The 22,154-nt window shown below is 47.3% G+C and overlaps 2 protein-coding genes across 2 annotated transcripts; both read left to right on the forward strand.

Annotated features, from left to right (window-relative positions):
* The first annotated feature begins 152 nt into the window (after nt 1-152).
* Nucleotides 153-15,303, forward strand: LOC8038645 (50S ribosomal protein L20). Its single transcript, XM_029992747.4, is given in 6 exon segments — nt 153-347; nt 2,358-2,546; nt 7,316-7,381; nt 10,228-10,315; nt 10,318-10,351; nt 15,145-15,303. Coding segments are annotated over 6 exon segments (555 nt in total). The 5' UTR covers nt 153-257; the 3' UTR covers nt 15,233-15,303.
* Nucleotides 4,184-5,023, forward strand: LOC121836101. Its single transcript, XM_042290824.1, has one exon. The coding sequence runs from the start codon at nt 4,184-4,186 to the stop codon at nt 5,021-5,023; it is 840 nt and encodes a 279-aa protein (XP_042146758.1).
* Nucleotides 15,304-22,154: the final 6,851 nt, after the last annotated feature.

Genomic DNA, 22,154 nt, shown 5'->3' on the forward strand with positions numbered 1-22,154 from the left:
CTATTATTATTATCCTACAAAATAATATGAATACTATGCAAATCTTTATTAAAATGTTATCAAGGATCTCAACGTGTGGCTTCCCTGCGTTTTTCGATTTTCCGGCAAACCTGTTTCGGAATCCATATTCTATTCAAGGATGAATCCAAACTCCAATCCAAACGCTCCGCACGTTGCGCTTTTCGCCTTTACGCTTCTCTGGTCCTTGCGCAGGGTAATACCGGTGAATACGTGGTACTATCCCTTCAAGTGTAATCATGGTGTTCCTCACTGCTATAAACTTTGTTCGAGTTAAAAGCGGGGGCAACCGATTCTGGAAGCGAAAGCGAATTTTTCAACTTGCAGCCGTAAGTGCGTCTGCATGCGCTCCCTCTTGTTTCCCTTGAAAACGTTAATTCCCATGCGCCGCGTCAAATCAAGCTCGAGCGTAGCTGAAACTACTAGAGCGAGCTTGGCACTTTGCGCGTTCCTGTCAACCAGGCACGCTTGTGTAGTGCAAGCATCGTTCAGTCGTTTAGGGCAACATGCTTGTGGCTGCGGCTTCGCCCGCTCATGAAGGGTTGTCGAGCTTGCAAGCGCACCCAAAGTACTGCGAAAGGCAACGAGCCCGTGTGGGGGGCATTCGAAGGAGGCGCCCTTCTACTCCCATCTTGTCATTAGGCCGTCTTAGCATAGTGTTGCCGTGCGAAACGGCGCTGCTACCAGATGCTCGCGCTGCGACTTCGTAGCGCCGAGATATTTCGGTGGCGCCCTCTAATGGTTTCCATCCGTGGCGTCACGACTGGCATTCGCCTCGCCGTGACGTCACCAGTTGTTACCCTGGCTACTTACCACCAGGTGCGACGACGAGCTCGACGGTGTGTTTAACAAGCACAGTAGAAGCTAGGAACCATTGCAACTGGAACAAACACCGTCAAAGTTGACAATCTGACAATGCTTATATGCCCATGGTCTGGCCAATCGTGGAAAGCTGACCGCAGCGACGCTTTTGGTCGCGCACATCGCTAATGGTAGCCAGCAGAAACGCTCTGCTAAAAGTGCCCTAGTACTATACTTCATTTCACCTTATGTTGTACCTCGGCGAAGGCTAGAAGCGTGAGCTCATAGCATTGGCTGCCGTTCTGAAGTCACGAGAGCATGTGCCGCCGAGATGTGCCCCAGAACAAGGAGCTCGCGCTTGTAGCCTTTCCTGCGGTACATCATAAGGTGAAACAGAGTATACAGGGGATCTTCACTGGCGGCCATAGTTGAGTTAATAGCTGCTCAGCGCGTGCTGACGGCGAGCTTCCAGTTTTTCCAACCTACATTCCACTCCATCAAGATTGACGGTCCTGTTACCCTATAAGTGTGAGCTCGTTCCGGGCATGACACAGGTCCTGACCCTAGATGTCCACACTGCGGCGTCCCTGCGACTTGCTACCATCTTTTATGGTCCTGTGAAGGGACGTCACTAGGATGGATATAGGGCAATTAACACCTTACCACCGCACCTTAGACCAATGACCCTTCGGGAATGGACGCATCCAAAAACCTCAGCACCCGCAGAACGAAATCTCATCTTCACATCAATCATCTCCTACCTCCGGTCCTCTGGGATTGGACGCTACGTCTAATCCATCACCATCATCACTACCCCTCTCCCACTTCCCCTTCCCCCATGCCACATGAGGTTCCATAGACCAGAGGCATGGAAATTAAATAAATGTTTCATTCAATCAATCATGTCCAGTGAAGTGCACTCAAATATGGCCTCTAGTGAATACCCACTCTTATCATCTTATGCAGTCTCCAAAGAGGAAATATTAGAAAATGTGCGGATGAGCGAATCAAACTTGATTATAGCGAGTATTCACTGGATGCCATATTTGAGTCTGCTGTTCACTGTGCATGCTCGGAACGACCTAACATCATTAGGATGCCATGACCGGCAGTGTGGTTGTGTGGAGTGCACATTGCAAAAGTAATGTGGAAGCTCTCCGTCGGCATGCTCTCGGCAGACACATACTTGGATACGGCCACCGGCAAATAACCCCGACCGATACATGGGCGTACCAACGGGGGGGCAAAGCATGTGTTTTGCCCCCCCCCCCCCCCGGAAACAGCCGCCACTGTGCAGGGCAAACACTGGCCGGCGGCGCCGAAGGGATACCATGGGCACCACCCCCCGGCCCTGGGGGGTGTCTGGTTTGGCCCCCCACTCAAAAGCAAGTTGGTACGCCACTGCCCTGATAGTTTTCATGGGCTCCTTGGCTCGGTACACATTGTTCCACTGAGTCACCCCGCATCTTTGCCACGCTCGCTGAAATTCAACAACCACCGCCTACTCCTCATGGCGTCGCGCATCCCGTCTCTCGCAGAACTTCTACGGGCGGCGGCGCAACTGCTTCACTATTGCCATCCGCAGTGTGGAGAAGGCCCTGACGCACGTGGCCGAGGGGCGCCAGGTCAAGAAGACTGAGATGGGCCGGCTCTGGAAAACGAGGACCGAGGCGGCCGCCCAGGAGCTGGGCTTTAACTACGCCAACCTGCGACACAACCTGACCAAGGTAAGGGCCCTGTCGTGGCTCTGCTGGAAACAGCAGCCGTGTAGAGACTAGGGACAACTAATAGCTAAGCTAGTGACGAAAGGCAGAGTCTACGAAGGCCTGCAGGGAAATAGAACGGCTTATGTGGCACCTTGCTTGAGCCGAAAGTATGTGGGTGGCCCGGGATCAGGCAGACCCACAAAGCGAAGGAAAGAGATTTGCAAGCATGTCGGGGTTGGAACAATAGGTACTAACATATTTTCATGCGTTTCCAATCGGTGCAAAGGGGTAATGGGACCTGAGACTCGCTGCATGGGCTGCTGACGCTGCTGGTTGGTTGGGGCTATCTGCAAACGGTAACACACACGAATGAGCGTTCTGTGACGCCATAGACTTTCCAGTGGAATCAAAACCACATACTGTTTAGAACTTTGAGACTACCATAAAATACCGGAGAAACGCCTACCCCACTTTCACTGAAAATTTTGTTAATCTAGACATGGGCATTTGTCCAGTCAAATCGGGCGCTTAACATATAATTTTTAGAATTCCCAAGTTTGGGAAATGTTAATAGTGGGCTCTTGAACGAAGTAGGCGCTTCCGCGGTATATTACGGTATGAGTTCACTGCTCCCCACACTTCAACGCTGCTGTGCAAGCGGCAGACTTTTGTGGCAAGGTGCTGTCGTAGTGGCTATCATATCAACTGCTCATGACTTAGAGGGGGAGGGAGGTAGTTGGGGTGCTCATGCGGTTGATTGATTCTCAAGTTCGTTTGGTCAGTATCTCAACATCAAGCAACACAGTGTAGATAGAGCTGACGACGTGGCCCTCTGGACTACCGCCCCGACTAAGACATATAGCAAGATGCAACAAACCCTCCAGGACGGATTGACTATAGTTGTAGACGAGATTTCTAGACTAGGCCTTACGCTTTCCGCCTCCAAAACAGCTGCCCTTCAATACCATCCAACGGCTAGAACATCGATCAACAAAATCTACACAATTAACGGAACAGATGTAGCACGTGTCCGAACGTACTCCTACCTGGGGTTTCTTCTGGATGACCGCATCTCCTGGAAGCCTGCAGTCAAGGCAACACTGATCAGATGTCGCCGCCACCTCAATGCCGTTCGAATGATGATGGGCAGCAGGTGGGGAACGTCTCAGGTCATGATGCTACAGTTATACAGAGGCCTCATTCTTTCGAGATTATTATACGCCTTGCCGCTGATTCACTTGAGCAACGCACAGTCTGCAGCCATTGAGACCCTGCAAAGGATTGCACTTCGCTTCTGTCTGGGTTTACCGAGATACTCCCCGAACATTCCAACGCTGGTTGAAGCGAGGGTCAACCTTGTCGAGAACCACGGCAGAGAGCTGACACTTCGCCACATCGCAAGGCAAACATCCTGCCGGTCAACAGAGTCCCTCTTGAACCATATTCGAAGTTGTCCTCAATCTCGCCTTGGATCTCTCGCTAGAGACTTTGGAGGAATTGTGGGCCCCTTAGATAGAATCTACCCGGCACCACCACCTTACGCCTCGCCGCTGAACATCAGTGAATCTATTCCGGAACTCAGAAGCAAACGCTTCACAGCCCAAGTTGTCGCTCGGACCCTCGCAGAATACCGAATTGAGGTGGATTTTCTAGGATGGATGCATGTATATACCGACGGCTCGGTACTTCATAGCCGCAAATCATCCACTGCAGCAGTTTTTATACCGGAACTAAAAATGGCCAAATCAAGGAAACTGAGCTTTCACACTACATCTACCACTGCCGAACTTGCCGCGCTTTGGCTAGGCCTTGACATCCTCGACAGTATCCCTCACAGTGGAAAGGCAGTGTTCCTCACAGATTCCAGAATAGCTTTACAACTTCTCGGTAGCCTTGAAGACGCCCCACAATATGCCAGATACATTGGACACATGACAAGAAACCTAGAGTCTAAAGGATGGCATATAGCATACCAATGGCTGCCATCACACGTCGGTATCTCGGGCAATGAGACAGCCGATCGTCTCGCTAATGCAGCTCACCACATTCATGTACCAACACTTGTTATACCAAAAATGTATGAGGCCAGACTTATTATTCACAAAGAAATAGAGAAACTTCATCCGGACACGCGCGTCTCTACCGGGAAGCCACCCACACGCGTGCCTCCAAAGCTGTCCCGAGCCTCCGCTTCTCTACTGCACAGACTTCGCACTGGTTGTGCCTTTACTGCGAAAGCCCTTCACCGTATGGACCCAACAATAAACCCAAACTGTCCATCCTGTGATGTTCCCGAGGACCAGGACCATCTCCTCTGGACCTGCCCTACTCTAGCGGACAAAAGAAAATCGCTTCTCGACGGCCTGCGGCAAGCAGGCGTAGCAAGTGCTACAACACAGGACATTCTTTTTCCCACAGGTTCTGCACGCGATGTCTCGAGAACATTCGCCGCACTTCTCAAGTTCTTGGAGGACACCAGTTTATTTGACCGCCTCTAACCCCGGTGTCTGACATACACTGGGCGATGGCAACACTTCAACAACCGAGCCACAAAAACTGCTGACCAATTGTTCTTTTTTTTTTTTTTTTTTTTCCTTTTTCTTTTTGATCTTTTTTCATTCCATTTTTCCTCTCTTCTCTTTTCAATCTGTTCTTTTTCTTTACCTCTCTTCTTTCTTTAACTTTTTCTCATCTCCCCTTTCATCCCCCTCCCTTCCCCGGAACTAACTCGCCCCCACTAAAGAAGTGGCCAACATGTTCCGGCTTTCCGCTACCCTCACCACTAACTACTACTACTACTAATGTAGATAGACCACTCACTTTGTTACACTCATTTGCTGCATTGTTGCAAAACACGTTTAAAATATTTGAGTTCCCTGTGACCTTTTCTTTGACAGTCCTGCTACAAAAAGTTTCCCCGGTGAAGATTGTGTTGTCGACGCCAATAGCTGAATTTTGACGCACTTGACTGCACATCATCTTTTAACCCTTTGACGGTCGTCACCCTACATGTACGGTGGCGAATAGACATTTGAAGGTGTCGGCGTAAACATGAACTGGTGCGTTCCGCAGGAGATGTTGCTACTCATGTGATGGGCAAACTATATAAACATTATATTTGCACGGTATTTCGCTTTGCTGCGGATATTCATAGTTTCCAAATTAGGCGCTCCACGGACATAATATGCGCAAGATGGTCACTTCGCATTTTGGTGGTTCTGGAAGTAGTGACAATTAGAACGCTGGCTCTTCCAATTCAGACTTTTCATCCTGTTCAGAATCTGAAACCGAAGGAATGTCGCGGAAGCGGTCGCGCCGAAATGAAGCCTAATGGAAAAAAGGTGACCACTTTTCGCCTTCAACATTTTCATTTGATGCTTCTAAACCTGACACAAGCACTGTATATGCTCCCACTAAATAACTAAGAAAAAATGTGTGTGTCAACCCTTTCTTTATACAATTACTTCGAAAACAAAACACCGTCCCTGAGAAAATCTTTTGGGAAAAGAACAACACCATCAAAGGGTAAGATCTCCTTAAACAGCAAACACGAAGAATGTGACTCCGACGAGATGGGTTGGCAATTCTCAACATGCTCATTGAATCTGCTATTATAGTAGCCAAAGCTCGCTTGGCAGTTGATTAGCCACTTAAACAGCTTGACAATGTTCCCACACCCCGGTTCGGAGGTTGGGTATGTTCCATCATGTGACCAAGTGGATAAAATGATAGCCACTATAGCCCGTTACGACTCAAAAAGGTAGGGTGAGGGAAAGGAAGGCTGGGGAGGAGGAAGCAGACGGAATGCTGGAGAAGAGAGGGGAAACCTCCTCCTCTCTTTAGCGTTCCATCTGCTTCCTCCTCCATGGCCTTCCCTTCCCTCGCCCTACCTTCTTGAGCTGTAATTTACTATAGAATAGCATCCCTCTGCCAAAGTCAGGCACTCACGCAGTGCCGTTAAGGTTAGGGAGCAGTGAGCATGCCTGTCAGTGTGGAGACATCCTTTGTTGCCTGTGGTGCCATCATGGTTGAGTTGTCTACACCCTACATCAGCGCATCTGTTTGGAGGAACTCTAGTAGAAATGACAACTGAACGGATGTCCATGGGGATGTTTAAAAAGAACATTGTGATCCCTTCATGTAACATTTTTCTCTTCAATGGATGACGGACTTTGAGGCCAACCTCAAAGGAATGGCAGTATCTGAAGTAAATAAAAAGGAATGCTTGCAAATCTTCGAACGCTCATAGCATTAGCCCCAGTCCACTATTGAAAAAAAGTATGAGGATCACCACAATATAAAAATCTTTTTGTTCAATAATCCAGTACAAAATGACCAGACAGACGTAAGTATTGGTGGTGCAAAAATATCAATGGAATGAGAAAGTTCATAATGTCCTGACTTGAGTTAAACCCCAGGGTCAAATAAATTCACACGAACCACACGGTGAGATGCGCTCGAAAAGAGATCCGCTGGAAGCTTCGGACGGCTTGGCTTCTTCTTGTCCCTGAAGCAAACAAGTCTGAGACGTGCTCGAAAAGAGATCCCTTGGAAGCTTCGGACGGCTTGGCTTTTTCTTGCCCCTGAAGCAAACAAGTCTGAAACGCGCTCGAAAAGAGATTTCTTGGAAGCTTTGGAGGGCTTGGCTTCTTCTTGTCCCTGAAGCAAACAAGTCTGTCGATAAAACATTGGCTGCCACATCGAGGTTTCCACGGGTACCCTTTTCTCGGGGGTTTCAAATGCTCGGTTCTCATTACTGTTTTCTGAACCACCTCGTTCCCCCTGTGCAGTGCTCCATTGCGCTGGACCGGCGGATATTGTCCGACCTGGCATACTCTGAGCCACGCACCTTCAAGGTGAGTTCCAGTCGGTAGCGGGTGTTCAGCCGCCAGCAGCGAGAATGTTTATGTGCATGCCATCCATGTCCTGCGATTCTTAATCTTTGCGATTTGTGCGGGTGCTCTACCATTTTCGGTAGTCTGTTTGCACCGTAGGGCCCGGCCTTCACGGCAAACAGTGAGAAAGCATGGCATAGGGAATGCAGTTTGTGCGACACTTTTAACAGTATTGCATGAGAGTAAAAGCTGGTTCACACACTTGCGACTGCTTACAACTGCGTGTCGTAAAACCTCCCTCTTCGAGTGAACTCACTGGAGTTAACTATGGTGCATCATTCTTTCTTTTTGGGCTTGAAAAACTTTTGACGATGCCATAAACCACATTTCCTAATAGAGTAGATAGTATGCATACATTTGATCTCGTAAATAGTACCGCAAAATCTCCGCTCTAGTAAACGCAGTTGAAAGGTCACGTCGTAGATGGCACCAGCGTGCCAGTCTGTTCTCTCTTCGTAGATGTCACAAGAGCTTAATCCTAAGCAAATGCAAGTGTGTAAATGGGCCTTTAGAGACGAGGTTGTGAGCAAAATTATATGGCGATCATTTCTAAGAAAAGTTCTGCAAGCGCCTCAGACTCCTGTGGGGTAGCCTCAGTTTTTGGTACTTTCTCTGAATGTATTTCAGACGTGGTCACGCCAATAGTGGCTTCAATGAACCGTAATATGTGTTGCAAGTGAGCCAGGTAGTGTCTGCGCGAGACACGTATAGCCGCGGGACGTTGCGTAAAAAGTGTGTCTCTCTTTGGCCGCTGTGCCGTCGAGGGTGACTAACATTTTCATCTGTGAAAGGAATGCCTTAGCTCCTAGACCTTGACCTACTTTTAGCGTTGGTTCCGCCATTACTGAACGCATGGCACCGATCTAGGCCCGTTTTGCCTGACCTCGCCTTGTTCTTGCCGTTTTGTGGGCTGGCAGCGAACACATCAACATGTTTTAGGCTTGCCTTCCAGAAATCAAATTTCGCGAGTTTCGTCATTAAAACTGATGTGCGGCATTACTCTGTGTAGACTCCACGGTCTCGACGCATTCGAGGAACCGGGTGACACGTTTCACACTCAACCGCGAGTGTGAAAGAGGGAAGTTTTTACACTACCGTATTTGCACGAATATAACGCGGCCACGAATATAACGCGAGGGCAGGTTTTGATGCCCTCAAAAAGAAAAAAAAAATATATTATTACTATTATAATGCGAACCGAGGCCGCGTCAATGGAATGTAAAAAGTCAATGGAAATAGAAGAAATATCAGTTCATGTTTTGACTGCACTCATCCTCACTGCTCAGGTCCTTCCGTTTACAATCCACTTGGCGACTAGCAGATAAGCGGGAGGCACTCACTTGATCGAATGACGTTTTAGCGAACGCCCACGTTTCACCGAATGACACTTTACCGAATAGTCGGACGCCGCGAAGCAGCGTTTTCGGGTGGGCCAACTGGGTTCACATTTTTGTAATGAGCCGCCGCAGACTGTCCCCGCGAAGCGGCGTAAAGCGCAACACAGCGGATGGGTTAACGCGCGCCCCCGTTATTCGCTAAAACGTCAATTCGCTCAAACGTCGCTGTTCGCCAAAACGTCATTTGCTCATTTGATATGGACCGCAGATAAGCAGCAGCGCGGCACCTGCTTGTCTGGTAGTTCCCTTTTCTTCCGTGCGAGCTCCTCGACAGCCCACAATCCAAACAAGGCACGAAGCAGAAGCACCAACACACAAACACCAGATCATTCTGGAGCAGAAACTAAACAATGCGCAGGCAGAAAAAAGACGGGAGGCACTCACTTGATCGAATGACGTTTTAGCGAACACCCACGTTTCACCGAATGACACTTTAGCGAATAGTCAGACGCCGCGAAGCGGCGTTTTCGGGTGGGCCAAATGGGTTCACATTTTTGTAATGAGCCGCCGCAGACTGTCGCCGCGAAGCGGCGTAAAGCGCAGCTCGGCGGATGGGTTAACGCGCGCCCCCGTTATTCGCTAAAACGTCAATTCGCTCAAATGTCGCAGTTCGCTAAAACGTCATTCGCTGATGTGATATGGACCTTGCAAATGCGGTTCGTTATCTTGGCTTGGCTTGTGTTAGCTTGACTTGGCCCGGCTTGGCTCGAATTGGCCAAAACCCGCATGGCGCGCGCGCGCGCGCTGAGTTTCTGCGGCGTGCGCGCGTTGTACAAACACAAAAGCGATAAAAATAATGCTTTTTTTTATGTTTTCTATTCGCCCCTTCACGTGGCCCAATAGCTAATAAACTCCCTTCCACACCCCCACTTCTTTTCACACCGGATATTTTGGATTGAGCCGGAGGAATGGCTTTCTCCTCTGGCTTTCTCCTGACTCGCGCGCCTCTTGGCTGAACTCGATTCCGAATATAACGCGAGGTGCGTTTTGGAGCACGTAATTTTGAAAGAAAAACTCGCGTTATATTCGTGCAAATACGGTATTTCTTGAAACGCCCTCAGACTTAACGGGCTACCGTATGGCACTGCATTCCAGAAGAAGGTGCCAACTGTGCCAAAAACCGGCGTTCACGAACACTTCCGGGCAAGTGCCCGAGTTACGTCTGGCATGAGGGCTTCTTTTGGCGCACGAGCATGGTCTTAATGGCCGACAAGCATGTCTTAAAAGCCGACTTGCAACCTCGGTTTTCGGCAGGGAAGGTAATCTTCTTGGCACTCTCCTCTCTGAAACTGCAAGGAGTGCCATAATGGTGCAAGTTGGGAGATTGAGAAGGTATAGGAAAGGAGGGTGTGAAGTGGAAAGTGCGAAGTATATGTTGCTCGTTTAAATGCGAGTTCCTTCTCGATGCAGAGCCTTGTGAACATTGCTCGTGCCAAGCGCCACCTGGAACCGCCGAACGAGAAGGCCGCTTTGGAAGCACCGCCGGAAGGCGTCTTCACCAGGGGCATGTTGTAGCCATGTGGTGCCAGTCAGGGTGAGGCCCTTTTTTTTTTTTTTTTTTTTTTGCCACTAGTTTATTTTTCAAGGTACTTCACACATTGGTCGCACAGGTGCTGGTATTGTTATATGCACTCTGCTTAAATCGATTTGTCGAGCTACTTTACTAGTATAGTACTGAGCTCAGTGGCAAGTCCACCTTCTCCCTCCAATATACAGGGTGTTTCCAGAAACACACTGAGCTCAATGGCAGGTCCACCTTCCCCCTCTGATATACAGGGCGTTTCCGGAAACACAGCCAAAATCGTTCCTGCGAAAACTATGCATCGCATGGAAAAAAGGTTGATGCTGTAGTGATCTGTGTCAAAGGGGCACTGACACCCCAAAGGTTGTATTTTTTTTTATTGTCTAAAACTATGCAAATTGTAGTCATGGACATGCAAAAAAGTACCGCATTACAAAAAAAAAATTTTTTCGCACGCGTGTCTTTTTATTTTTGCTGCCCTTCTCTCTCGCTTTTCACCTCCTCGCTTCTTTTGATTTGCGACGTCAAAAATCATGAAATTTAGAAGCTTTGTAGGCGACATTTCTGCAACATTTAATAACGGCAATCGTAAAACATAGTATTTTTTAACGCAATTGCGAACGCAGGACGGCCTTCTTTTTGAAATACCAAAAATCGCAGTCCGGTGTGATGTCGCCTCCTGGATTTCTATCCTCCCTCGGAAAACATGGCGGCGCTCGACGCACATAGCAAAGGATGATCGGTAGGTTGGGGAATCGGACGAACGGGTCTTTTTTAGTTTCCCGACGACCTCTCAGACTTGGAAAAGGAAATCGTCAGATGGTCAAAACAGCTGGGTTTGGAATCTGTGTATAATAGTTTCGGTTGTTACTCCGCCGGGGCAGCCTTTCAGACGTCAAGCGTTGTCTGCTCGCCGTGATAGGCAGGCGGCATGGTACACACGGAGGAAGCCAAACCGGTTTTTCTCGGTAAGCCGGCACCTTTCTCTTCGCCTCCTCACCTCCTCGCTTTGGGTCGCAGTGGCAATGACTGGTTTGGAGCGGAGCGGGGGCGTGAAAGAAAGTCGACTCGCAGGACTCTGCAATATTTGACGTCGCCGCACTGGTGCGGATCGCACGGGAACTTCAAATTCGGCATTTGGAAATTTTTTATTTTTTTTTCACAAATACTGAATTCCCAAGCTTCGAATTTTGAGGGTAATGTCTGGGCATAGTTTTCAATCGTTTCGAATAATAAAAAAAAAAAAAAAAAAAAGATTTTGATGTGTCAGTGCCCCTTTAAAGGTACACTGACAGGGTATTTATGCTTGCCGAGGTTTTTACTTGTACATGATACATGACATATGAGAGGCCACCAACCCAGAACAGAATTTTCAGCTTGAAATTCGGTTTCTTTCCTCCCAAAAACCGCCGATCGAGAACTGGCCAGTTTGAGTCGCGCTCACTCTTCTCCGTGGTCACGGGCCGTTTTCTAAGGTTTAGACGTAACCACCAAATATAATCAAAGTTGTAGGTCATTGAAAGTATGCACACAATACTAAAAATAGAAAAGAACTATGATACCTATTTTTGGGGGCTTCTAAAAAGCTGCAAATGCGTTGTTTGGGGGAAAAAAGTATCACAGCCACGTGACTTCCGCCACCTTTCTCCTCCTCTACATTTCTTCTTCCTCCCCAGTCCAGTTTCAGTTTCAGGCAGTTGCGTTTTTTTACTTTATTAAAAATATACATGATGCTGTAGCAAAATATCGATTAGGTAGCTTTCTGACACCATAATAAATCGCCTGGCAAAAAATAAAAAAAATAAAAAAATTTGGGGGGTGTCAGTGTTTCTTAAGGAAAATTATTAGTTTTCAATATAATTGAGTAATTCATTAATTTTGACTGATTAGATTGTTAATGATTAATTTTAAAGGGATGGTTTCAATTAGAATCTTGCTAGGCATCATTGAAAACTGCTAAATACTCCCATGTTACAGTTATACAAAGCACGCACAGTATTTCATGGCATTCCGAAAAAATGCTTCATTGGGACGCATTTCTGGGTTTTGGTTTATTATCGAAGTGCATCTCCGCATGGGCAGTCCTGCCCCCCGTATCTAAAACGTGCAATGTGCGTGTGCCACCACGCATCTCATGTAAAGGTGCATATTCACACTGGCACCGACATCAAAAAGGCAAACCTCATGTGACAGTCCAGAGGTTTTCTTATTTTGCCTCTTTTATGTGCTGTGCGTGGTGGTGCAAGCACGCATGTTTTAGTCATTGGAGGGGGGGGGGGGGGGGTGCAAGATCGCCTGTTGTGATAAGAACTTGAAATCCAGAAATTCATCCAAATTGGGCATTTTTTTCGGAACGCCATAAAATGCCGCGTGCGCCTTACATCTTTGTAACGTGGTTGTACTTGGTAGTTTTCGATGATGCCCAGCGAGATCCTAATTTAAACCATGCATTTCGAATCAATAATTAATAATTTACTCGTAATTAATTAATTACCCAATTATATTGAACACTAATCATTTTCCTTAAAGGGGCCCTGCAAGGACTTTCTTTACTGGTTTATAATTAGCACCGAACCTGAGTGCACTGAACGTAGTCACTTCATGAAACTTTACCTTTCTCGAATTTCGCTTTATTTTAAAAGTGATAGGCAAATTAAAATTAGAAAAACAAGCAAAAAATAACCTCCTTATGATGTCCCTGGTTGCTTGAGTGGCCGTGAACTAGAGGAGGGTTAGTAAGCTCAGCGAGCGCTCACGGCGGCTGCACTTTGTGTCGACTGCTGGAGGGTGCGCCACTAAAGCATGTTCTGGATAGGCCGTATGAAGCGGGCAGCCAGGGCGGCTCGCATTGTATTTGCTGCACGATTAAACACTAATTCGGCATGGCACTTTATTGGCCGCAAACGACAGCAAACACGGGGTAAAGATCGGTTTAGAACTGGAGCCACTTCTTGTTGCCATACCGCCAAACGGCCGAATCTGTGTTGAAGGCCATCGGAACGACCGCAGCGTCGCCGTGTACATCCGGGACCTTTCTGCGCTTGCTGCTTGTCGGTGCCTGATCCCACTACCCCTTTCTAGTATGCGCCACCTTTTTTACCGCTTGGTGGCGGGTAGGTCGACAAGTCATTTCTGGTTTCCGGACTTTGTAAACTGCATTTGTTTCTTTTCTGATCTAAAATACTGAACAAAAACCACCTTCATAAATATTTAAAACGGTTCGCACCACTTATATTTTATATTTCGACTAAAAAAAAAGCTTTTAGCGGATCTGACCGGTAGTAAGTCCAGGACCAAAGACCTCACGTATCGCGCGCTTTCGGCACCGCAGGTCGCCCCGGAGGTGGGAGAGGTTTCTGCGTCGTCTGGTTAAAATATGGCGCACTGATGTTTAGTTACTCTCTCCATGCCCGCTGGCTTGCCCGAACCTCAAGAGACGTGGAAACCACAAAAAAGGTAGACGCTTAAATATGATTGCAGGGCCCCTTTAATGGGCCCTTTGACACAGACCACTACGGCATAAATTTTTTTTTCTGTGCGATGCATAGTTATTGCAGGAACGATTTTGCCCGCATTTCCGGAACTGCCCTGTAATGCCACAGTATGAAGGCACTTAATTACTGGTTTTCTGATATAGCGCAGGCACTATTAGGAACAGCACTGTCAAGATCAGCGATTTCCCTACACCCCCCCTGTTTTTTTCTGAAGGCACCCCCTTGTTTGCAACAACTCCTATATTCTCCCCTTCCCTCCCTCCCCCCCCCTCCCTCCCTCCCTCCCTCCCTCCCTCCCTCCCTCCCCCCCCCCCCCCCCCTTTTAATTTCAATTCCTGGGGAAACTCCTGGTCAAGATCGTGATCATATCCGCATATGCACGTTGGAACAAGGAAGTTTGCTGCTGCGTGCTGGCCTCTGCTTCTACAGTATGAATGAGTGCAGATCTGACATTTGTGCATATCCTGTTGCAGCACGTGTGGGAACTTGTAATTATGAAAGAAGACCCCTGGCTTGGGTGTCGGGTGCAGTCTGGAGGCCTGCTCTTTTGCATCTGCTTACTTTTCTAGAGCTGCTTTTTGGATAGTTTGCACTATTGATTGACAGATGGTGCATCACTGCTCATGGCAACATTGCACTTGCTGCAGGGTCTCCTCTAAGTATCAGTAGGGCCTGATGCCACTATGCCAAAGGTGTCAGGCCCAACTGATATATTTTCCTTATCTGCAATAGTTGCTTGAGATACTGCTGCTATTTGTTTATAAATACCTGCAACATCTCCAAATAAAAGTAAGAAAGAGCAGTTAAAACTAACAGGACTGCAGAGATGAAAAGAGGAAGAGAGGATGCCTTGACAGGAGGGGGAAAACTGGACTAGAATGTGTCTTAAAAGATGTATATTCTAATAGCATAGTAAAGCAGTTTTCTGTCTACATTAGACTAAAACGTTGACCTTTGAACGAAATCGAGCTGTCTATAAACTTTGTTTTTGTGCTGATTCACTGGGTGTATAACTTGCAGGCTTGGTACACAATTGTGGAGTACGGTGGTTAGCGGCCATATTAACCCGAAAAATTTAATACAACTGCTGGTGACCTCCAGGCCCGCTCTAAGCAGGTGCTTGCGTAGATGGCCAGAAAATGCATATATGCAAAAGGCCAAACTTTCTTGAAGATGGATTGAGGTACCTAGTTTCTGTGCTGGAATCCCACTTGAAATGCCTGTAGAGCAAGCAGCCTTTGCTGTTTGCCACGGCACGATCACAACTACACGGTGCAGCTTACGAAGAGACCTGTACTTGTTTCATTGCAGGCTGTTTCATACGAGACTCACCTTGACTTGGAACGGGGAGCTCACGGAGTACACTGCACCATTTTTTCTCAGCCAAGGTTCGGCATAGATAGTGGCCATCCATTAGCTATTCTTAGTTGTTGACTTCATTGTATAAATAAAGCAAATTTCAAGATCACACCAATTCTGAATTCAGTCACTTTGGGTAAGGGTAAGGCAGCTTTAACATGAAGAAAACTAAAATAAGGAAGGATGGCTATGTGCTCTTCTTTTTTTTATTTGCGTAACAAAACTCGTGACTCGTGTAATGCGACATACAGCATGCCTACCATACAATAACCTGAAGTCGGTGAAAGTTAATGTTTTTATTATGTAATCGAAAGATTTGTTTGTGCTGGACTTTCATTCTTTGCCCATCTCTTCACAGAGACCATGAAATAATGACTCATAAGTGCTCAGAATAAACTCCTGTTTATGTGACATGAAACTAGGTTTTTTCCAAGAAAAGCATTTGCTACTGCCATTGAGAAAGCTGCTACGAAAAAGAGGGTAGTCTGCTGGCACTGTAATGCAATTCAAGGTGGAACAGACAACACATCACGAAGGGTACATAGAATTTTTCAAGCACCAAAATTATAAAGGAGGGAAAGCCCTTGTAACCACTGCCAACTTGGGGCACCAGTGCTTTGCCGAAATCAGACAGAGATCACAATGATCTCAAGAGCAGTGATGTGATTGCTGCGCCAAATGCGCCAAACTGCGTCAAGGGGCTAACCCTGCTACATCCTGCTACATTTCTCCAAAATATGGGTAATTTGCGCCACGCCTGCGCCAAAGGATCAATTTAGGTCTCCTTTCAAAACCGAAACTAAACTAAGTACTGTTATTGAGCAGGCGTGTGTTATCTGGCGCAAGTGGCCACCTGGCACAATGTACTCTGCATCAATTGTCCACCCGGTCTTGCATGGTTTTCCCAGCGTCTCGCGTTTCGCGCTCTCGTCTTGTGAATCTCGTCTCTCGTCTCTTTTTTTTTTTTTTTTTCAGCGATAGACGCGGATGTGTGCAGACGCTCCGACGCTAGCGTGCCGGGTACCAGCTATGCCGTCATGCTGTGAAACAAAACCACGTTTTTGTGCGGCAGAAGTTACTTTGTGAGCTGAAGCAACGGCCATGGGAAAACTATATTTGGTCACTGCCTTTCAGTCACCGTGGTCGCGCGGCGTCGAATGTTGCCGTCCCCAGATCATTGCGGATATAGTACTTTCTAAAATGAAACCAAGTACCGCAGTATGTTCATCAACATTCCTGATCTTGTTTAAATCATACGTTACTACAAAAATCCATCTTTAATTCAAAGACTGCTCTGTCAATGTATTGATTATCTAGATTCCTCTCGGTGGGCCTTCTTTCGAGAGGGACCTCGGTACGTGAAAAATCTGCCGTGAAAGAACGTTGGTGAAAAGAAGTGAGCTAAAGCAAAGAAGGCGATGTCTGCACGCTGAACCGGCACAGCGTGCTTGTTTGTCTCGAGTTCAGTCGTTGCACAAAGTGCTCCAAGAACGTTTTGAGGCTGGCTCGCATGCAATGTCTTGCATCGATGCACTCAGGTTCCTTATTTTTTTTTGTGTGTTTAGCTTGTACCTTGTTTGCCGGCCTGGCAAGCACGCGCCACTGGACTGCTTTTGTCGAATGCTCGAAAGTTACATTTTGTGTACAATTTTGGGGATAAGTTAGCGACGGAGCTAAGGGGCATGGTTTCGGTTTCGATCGGACAGCCGTTGTCTGCGCTCGCGCGACGAAGCATGCCCAACAGCAAGCCTGCCGAAGTTGGCCTCACGAGCATGCGAACATGATTGCGTGACTGAGGCACCAGCTGGGACGCTTGCAATTCATTGTTTTACGTTTTCTTACTTTTGACGAAAATCTGGCACGTCAGGAACCAGTAAAACGATGGCAAGCGGTTTTTTCGAAGCTGCTTGGCAATGCCTACAGCACTGTACACTTGTGGGATGTCTGAGCAGTAAAAACAGAAGCAGCGAGTTCCGTCGCAACACGTCACATCAAAACACAACACAACACAAAGTGTCTTTCGTTTGTACAGTACTTAAAACGAATATTTTTATTTTCCTAAAAATATCTGCTCTGAAATCCACTTTTGCTGCTCCGAAGCACCGTCTTGGCTGCTCCAAAAACCGCTTTTGACGCTGCAAAACACTGTATTAAAGGGACCATGAAATTATTTTAAAATCGAGTTTCATCCACCGCACGTCGTAAAAGGTGTGAAAAGAAACACAAAAACACAAAAATAGGGAGCCCAAAAAAATTATTTGCTATAGAACTTTCAAAAGAAAACTGGACTCTTTTGCGCCTTCCTTCCTTCGCCTGTTCACTACGATGCATACGCAGAATCGGTGCACGTCAGCCGAATCCACATCGCCTATTGGGTAAGAGCCTACCTCACCAGCACCGCGATCGTAAACAATAAATAGCCGGCGAATGTTTCCTAAAAGTTTTGTTAAATAATATTCAGACCCACATTTTGTAGCATAATTAGAGATGTGTGGCGAAAATTGCCAAATTTGATAATGCTGAGAGCCAAGCGCCATCTATCGTGTGGTAAACGAAGCAACTACTGCGCGTGCGCAGTAGGGCAGGGCCGCCAGTTACTTGGGTGACGGCGACCGACGAACATTTATTTTCTTTGTTTTCCTTCCTCTCAAAACTCTGACTGACTGAACGTTTATTTTTCTACGTGTTCTTCCCGCGCGTGCCGACTTCAAGCAGCAAGAAAACAGTACTTAAAACAGACCACGACGAACAAGAACGCTGGATTCACCGACTCCGACGAAGCGTATAGGCCTAGCAGGCATTCCGACTCGGCGCTGCGTTGCTTCGTCGCAAGACCGTCTGCCTACGACCGGCTGGCGTGCTTAATGGAATATGCCCGCGCGACCCTTGTGGACCCTTCCCGTATTATAGTTTGATCACTGACCTCAATTCTAGATTAAGAGGTGAGGAGGTCAATCTCTTCCCCTTGTTTTCCGAGGCAGTGTTGACGAACACTCGTCGAAAAGGGACTCTCGTCGATTCTATCTTCTTGTTTTGTGTGATATAGAGCTGAAATAAACGCCGTATGGATTGCCTTCGTAACACGGTATGTACACTTTGTTATTGGTATGCCATTTTTATTCTGACAGACTGCACGTCACTGTCGACCCCGGTCCAACCTTTCTTTGCCGAGTGTCGCGTCAGTATCGAGTTGCAATCGTAAAAGAACGGTCCCGAAGCGCTTACCAACAGCGCGAATACAAGACTTCCATCAAGCGCGCGCGTCCGCTCCGAGTGTAAGCAGGTATTTACGTGGCTCTTGCTGACACTCGTAGTTCAAACGTATCTTTTTTAACGTCGGCTCGCTCCTGCATCTCCGAGGCCGCGAAAAACGCCATCTACGTCGCTTTGCAAACGACTGACACGGGCCGGCCCTTCTGCCAACAATGACGGGGTGGTGACAAGACTCGCTGCACTTCCCAACAGGCATACCGGCGTATGGGACTAGTCCCATGCTGTCGCTGTAGCGCAACATATCTCATTGAATTTCGCTCAGCTGCGATGCGGCGATGAGAGGCGCCGATTCAGGAAATACGTCGGTGACATCAGCGCAGTAAAACCTACCGGCGCACCCCAACTCGTTGCCGCTAACACTCCCATTTTCCTACTGCCGAGAGAACTTCCGGTTCCGGAAACGGTCTACGTCACGGCTTCTTTTGCGGTCAGTTGGAGAGAATGAAAAAGTCGATATTTCAATAATTTTTTGTGTAAAAGTTAATAAACCGAGACGAAAACGGATGCCTGTTCGGCATTCAGTGAACATTGACGGTTTAATGTAAAAGTTATCTGGAAAAAGTAAAAAGGTCATTTCATGGTCCCTTTAATTGCTCCAAAGGCCACATTTGCTGCTCCAAAACAATGTTTTTGTCGCTCCGAAACCTGCGCCAAAATGGCTTAGGCCAATCACATCACTGCAAGAGGCAAAGAAGGGTTATCCGTGCATCCCGCTGCCCATTTCTGTTTTATGGCGCCTTGAAGTCTCCCACTTCTGTTGCACTTTGTCCAACAGACATTTTGCCAAATTACCAAAGCCCCGAGGAGCACGCCAAGTGTAGTTACACGAGCTGCACATGTTGGCGTCTGCAGCTGTTCTAAAGCAATAATCAAACCAGTAACATTTTGCATGTGCGTTCGTCAATGCCTTATTTTGGTTATTTACTTCAAATCTATATAGATAAGGCAAGCATGTACAGCATGTGTACCTACATTCCCAGCATTATTCATAGTGCTTGGATAATTAAGCAAAAAAGGCAGCACAAGGACCAAGTTATCCAAGACACGGCACAGCTAGAGCACTATATAGCTCCTACGGAGCAGAGTAACGCAATCCTTTGAACCCCGTGTTTTGCCGACAACATGGCCGACAGAGCGGCCGGAGCGGCTCGGCGCGAGTCACGTGGTACTCAGGGTTCCAAGAGGCGGCCCGCCCTATGGGAGAATACATGGAGATCGACACAACACGGCTGATTAAAAAATGAACGGCGAGTTCACACTTTTCAAAACTAGTCTGTCGTGAAGTTAGTAAAGCACTAAACACTTTATCAAAGTTTTAACAATATCGGATGAGTATGCAAATTTTGAGAAGGCAATTTCCAAGGCAATGGCGTTTGAAGCAGACGATTTTTGCTCGCAGCGGAGATGGGCTTTTCGGGTTGGCCGGAGCGGGTCACGTGAATGTTGTGACGTCGCCGTGTCGTCTGCTGCATGATGCCGCTCAGGCAATTTTAAAAAAAAAGTCAGGTCCTTGCGGGGCACAAAACATAGCGCAAATTATTCTAAAATGTTCCATTATTATGTCAAAAATGATTGCGATTCCGTACATTCCCACAATACTGAAGAAACAACGATTTTCTCACGTTCTCCATGCATTTCTGACCGCAGTTGGAACCTCCGGGCGTTCGCCGCTAGTCGCCGAGAGGCGGCGTTCTAGATTGCGCTACTCCAGAGCCGTATATTGGGAGAGTTGGGCCATTGGGAGGCGCAAGGGCCGCCGCCAGTGCCAATTATTCCCCAAGCGGTTATAGCTTGAACTTTATGTAAGCCATTTGCACCAATCAGCAAACCGTTACGTCACAGCATTGAAAACGACATTGAAGGCGTGTAAGTGAAGCCAGTGAAGCGTTCAGTCTGGGTTCAGTCGGTGTAGCCGGTAGCGGTCGGTGGCACAACCGGCGACAGAGCAACGGTGGTCGCCGATTGAGTGCGGCGTGACTGAGCCAACGAACAAACTGATAGAAACGTTCCCATAATCGAGACGGTAGTCTCTCTTCCGTGGAAATTAGACTTCCTTTTTTGTCAATAACAGGTGAGTGAGCGCCAACCTAATCGAAGAGAGAAGGCATCGGGATTTCCGCTGACACCTAACGGCTCTGTGCAGCGCCTTGCTTACAAGCTGCATGTACCAGAATTTATATTCTGCACCAGAGTGGACTGTAGTACATCCCGCCCGGTGTCGGAGTGCGTAGTAAAAAGCAACTCGCAACCGGCGGAAGCTAGCGGTATCATGCTATCCTGCGAGGGCGAGCACCTCGCTTTTGTACCCACCTGCGCTGCTAGAGTGTTCGTCGTGGACCGAAGTGGTTGATGCATCGATCAGAGCCCCGATGAGCGGCGCCGGAAAAGAAGCTACACCTCTGAGCCACACAAGCGGCTTGTTTGATTGAAATTTCTCTACCACTTTAATAATTTCTGCCCCGGAAGTATGCTTAGCAGACTCCGCTACCACACCGGGAGTAAAGAAGCTAGATTGAGATGAAGCTCCCCGGGTGTTGCGGTTTTGTCCAGTGGAGGTTGCCTTTTACACTAAATTCGCGTCATATAAAGTCACTCGATCGTTTAGGACAAAGACAACTCTCATTTGAACCAGTGCATAAAGGAAGCCGAGTGTCAGTAAATATTTTCGAACCACTACTTCATCTGGGCGACATCAGTTAATTTGAAATGTCATTTCTTTTGCTCACGAGAGACGGGGGTAGAGCATGTAGGCCGAAGGCCCGAACCAGGTGGCTGTCATAGTGTGTTTGCACTGGATTGGTTACAAGTTTAATTACAGCAAGTTTAATTACAGCAGAAATAGGTGAAGCGAGCACTGGAAAATGTATCTCACTTTGTTGCTGTAATAAAAACAGTCCCATCACATTTAGTTGGGTGTATTTCTTGTCTGCAGTTGCCTATGCGGTCAAATGAGTACCATCCCAGGCTCTACGAGCTACATCACTCAATCTGGCTTTTTGGTACAGTTGCGATTTTCACAAGCGATCTCCAAATTTCTCAGAGTAGAGAGTTTGGGACTGAAACTTCGTATTCCAGTCCTACTCTTAACCATAACTTCAAAAACAGGAAGATATGTGGCAAAGAAGCAAAAAAAGGCTATGTTTAATTAACCTGAGACGGGTAGAGAAGAAACATCAAAACATAGAAGGGACAGAAAATAGACAGGACGACGTCTCAAACTCGCGTAACTTATTTATTTAGTCCACCTCCTTATATAGTCTCAATCTCAAGGTCATCTCCACCAACACAAAAGGACGAAATCTATACAGATCAAGCGCCACAGCCTTCATCGCACAATGCAAGAACGTTGGCAACGTTTACAGGTCAACGCGATAAGGCAACATCCATCCACCCTCAAACTTGAACAAAAGGATCTCTTCCACTACTACTATTCTATACACAGTTCATACTTCTGTTCAAGTTTGAGGGTGGATGGATGTTGCCTTATCGCGTCGACCTGTAAACATTGTCAACATTCTTGCATTGTGTGATGAAGGCTGTGGCGCTTGATCTGTATAGACTTCGTCCTTTTGTGTTGGTGGAGATGACCTTGAGATTGAGACTATATAAGGAGGTGGACTAAATAAAGAAGTTACGCGAGTTTGAGACGTCGTCCTGTCTATTTTCTGTCCCTTCTACGTTTTGATGTT

The sequence above is a fragment of the Ixodes scapularis genome, unplaced genomic scaffold, assembly GCF_016920785.2.
Source record: "Ixodes scapularis isolate PalLabHiFi unplaced genomic scaffold, ASM1692078v2 PGA_scaffold1__304_contigs__length_218370807, whole genome shotgun sequence".
In the NCBI taxonomy this organism is placed as follows: domain Eukaryota; kingdom Metazoa; phylum Arthropoda; class Arachnida; order Ixodida; family Ixodidae; genus Ixodes; species Ixodes scapularis.